We start from the raw sequence: 2,596 nt of genomic DNA on the forward strand, positions 1-2,596 counted from the left end.
TTTTTTTTTTTTTTTTTTTACCATTTCATATCACTTCACCAGTTCACCTTCTAGTGTGGTGTGGAAATTATTTTTTTAAAGTACAAATGTCAACGCTCAATTAATATTAGCACATAATAGCAAAGTAAGTATAAAAGAATGAGCAAAATAAAATTTAAAATATTTTTAGATGGAATACAGTATGCCACACCACACGAGCATGTCACACACACACACACACACACAAAGAGAAACATAAGGGCAGAGGAAAAATACCTTATAACTGCCTCGAGAGAGGCACAAAAACAGGGAGAATGAGAAACAGGAGTCATACGAGTCACAGAAGACGCTGTCGAGATTCAAGAAGGGGGACGTCAGACCATTCAAAAACTCTTTTCTCCCCTGTGAAAACAGGATTACCTCATGCTTCTCATCATAGAAACACATGCTGCCTCTGATCAGGATTTTCAACGTTGAGTCTGTGGGAATACCCATTTAATCAGGGTTTACAGTGCAAGTGTTAAGGCTGTCCAAAGGACGACCTGCCAAACAACATTCGCATGGACTGCGATCTGTTCTCCATCATCATCTCCATCAGACTAGACTGGCAGCTACGTGGACACTGGGATTTGTGTGCGGGTCTCTGATGTGCACACCCTTTGGACCGGCGCTGTGCCGTCTGCTATGTTGATGACACTCTGCTGCTTCCTCGAACCCTACGAGTCGGGCTGGATCAGAATGGGAGGTTAAAAGGGCAAATAGCATCATGGGAGCCAAACAAATGAAATGGTATGAAATTCCACAGCTCCCTCTCTCGTTTTTTTCTTTCTTGTGTCCATCCCATTCCATTTTCTTCATTTGACTGCAATATTGTGTTATTGTATGTGGTTGTATTTGAATATTATAACCTGTAATGAGTGAGACTGGATGGGACAGCAGTGTTCTCTACCTGTGAATGTATGTCTCAATTGTGCCCATAAGATTAATGTGTGGGTGTTGCCTGCTATTGTGAAATCACCTAGCGACGGGGAATCACTGGCTTCAATATGGTCAGTGTCATCTGCATGCTAGATGCTCAGATTTATGAATCCACTATTTGGTCCATTGATGTGTTGACAGTTATATGGGATTTTGATACACAGTACATAAAGAGGTCATACAAGTGGAGTAAATGACTAGGGAGGATCTTTGTTCTCACTTGTAAATGTTTCATTGTTTTAGAGTAATTAATCTATTTTAAAACCGGCTTGGTCTGTTTGGACCAGCTTCAAAAAACTAAGTAGCAATGTGTTATACACACTCTAAAAAACACTGGGATAAAAACAACCCAATTTGGGTTGTTATTAACCCAAGAGCTGGGTAAATATAGGACAGAACCCATCTTGGGTTAAATTTACCCAGCAAATTAGGTTGTTTATTTAACCCAGCATAATGGGTTGATTTAACCCAGCTAATGGGTTTATTCATTTTTACTATATTACTAGCTTCCTCATTTCGACATAGTGCAACAATATAAGATGCAATTCACACTGTGAATCAAGCACTAATCATAACCTACATGTTTTTGCTTTTATGGAGCTGGTTATTGAAGTGTGTCATCTTCACACAGAGGACACATCCAGTCAGCATGGTTTACTGGAGACGCCCTTTTTTTCATCCTAACCACCCCCCACCCACCACCCTCCATCCGAAAGGGAGGGGTGAAGATGGAGGAGGGGAGGGTAAAGAGAGCTGGGCTGAACCATGTCTGACTCCTAAAAAAAAAAAAAAGAACAAGGGAGGGGGAAGACGAGGAGCGGAGAGAAACATCATTTACAGCATTTATATAGTTTTTAATAGGCTATACATATTGCCTATATTTAAAATCGTTTAACAAACATTAGAAGAAAAATTCAACATTAAACAGAAGTAATTCACGTGTAATCGACCAGTCTCTGTTATTCTGTTTCCACCTTAACGGCGCTGGTTCTCGTGCCCGAGCTGGAGTCGTGTTCGGCGGGGAACTGCTAGCGGACCGCCGCCCTGCGTTTCACTCTAGCCGAAACATGTTGTGACTCCATAACCTGCCAATAAACAAACAATAAACAGCTCTGAGGACATGCTTTGACATCCAAAGTATTATATTCTGTATCTTAATGAATAAAATCGTTTATTAAATGCAAAGCATCAGGCTTTTCCATCACGCGAAAAGACCGCGACACTCCTTAAAGGTGATTCACACCGCGCGCCTGTATGTTGAATGCTGAATGCATCAATTCGGTGGCGCTTAGAACTGCTCTCGTGAAGAGAAGACGCAAAATCGCCGTGATAACACAGGATCTGAGTAACACAAAAACTACCCAAACATTGGGTTATGTCTGACCCAGGACCTGCAAAACATCCCAAACAAGTCACCTTTATTTATATAGCGCTTTAAACAATACAGATTGTGTCAAAGCAACTGAACAGCATTAATTAGGAAAATAGTGTGTCAATAATGCAAAATGACAATAGTAAACACTAATTTTTCAGTTAAAATGTGTTTCAGTTAAAACCCAAACACTGGGTTGTTACATTTGACCCAGGAGCTGGGTAACACAAAAACTACCCAAACACTGAAAAAATGACCCAAAAAAAT

The 2,596-nt window shown here is 40.5% G+C and overlaps 1 protein-coding gene across 1 annotated transcript in view; it reads left to right on the forward strand.

Moving 5' to 3' along the window:
* The first annotated feature begins 232 nt into the window (after positions 1-232).
* LOC107717189 (dixin-A-like) overlaps positions 233-2,596 on the forward strand; it is a 14,610-nt gene continuing 12,246 nt past the window's right edge. The window contains exon 1 of the mRNA XM_016523870.1: positions 233-768. Coding sequence (XP_016379356.1) covers positions 746-768 — 23 coding nt within the window. The 5' untranslated portion in view covers positions 233-745. The remainder of the gene's footprint in view (positions 769-2,596) is intronic.

This window comes from Sinocyclocheilus rhinocerous, unplaced genomic scaffold, assembly GCF_001515625.1.
Source record: "Sinocyclocheilus rhinocerous isolate Xijiao unplaced genomic scaffold, SAMN03320098_v1.1 scaffold3738, whole genome shotgun sequence".
Lineage (NCBI taxonomy): Eukaryota > Metazoa > Chordata > Actinopteri > Cypriniformes > Cyprinidae > Sinocyclocheilus > Sinocyclocheilus rhinocerous.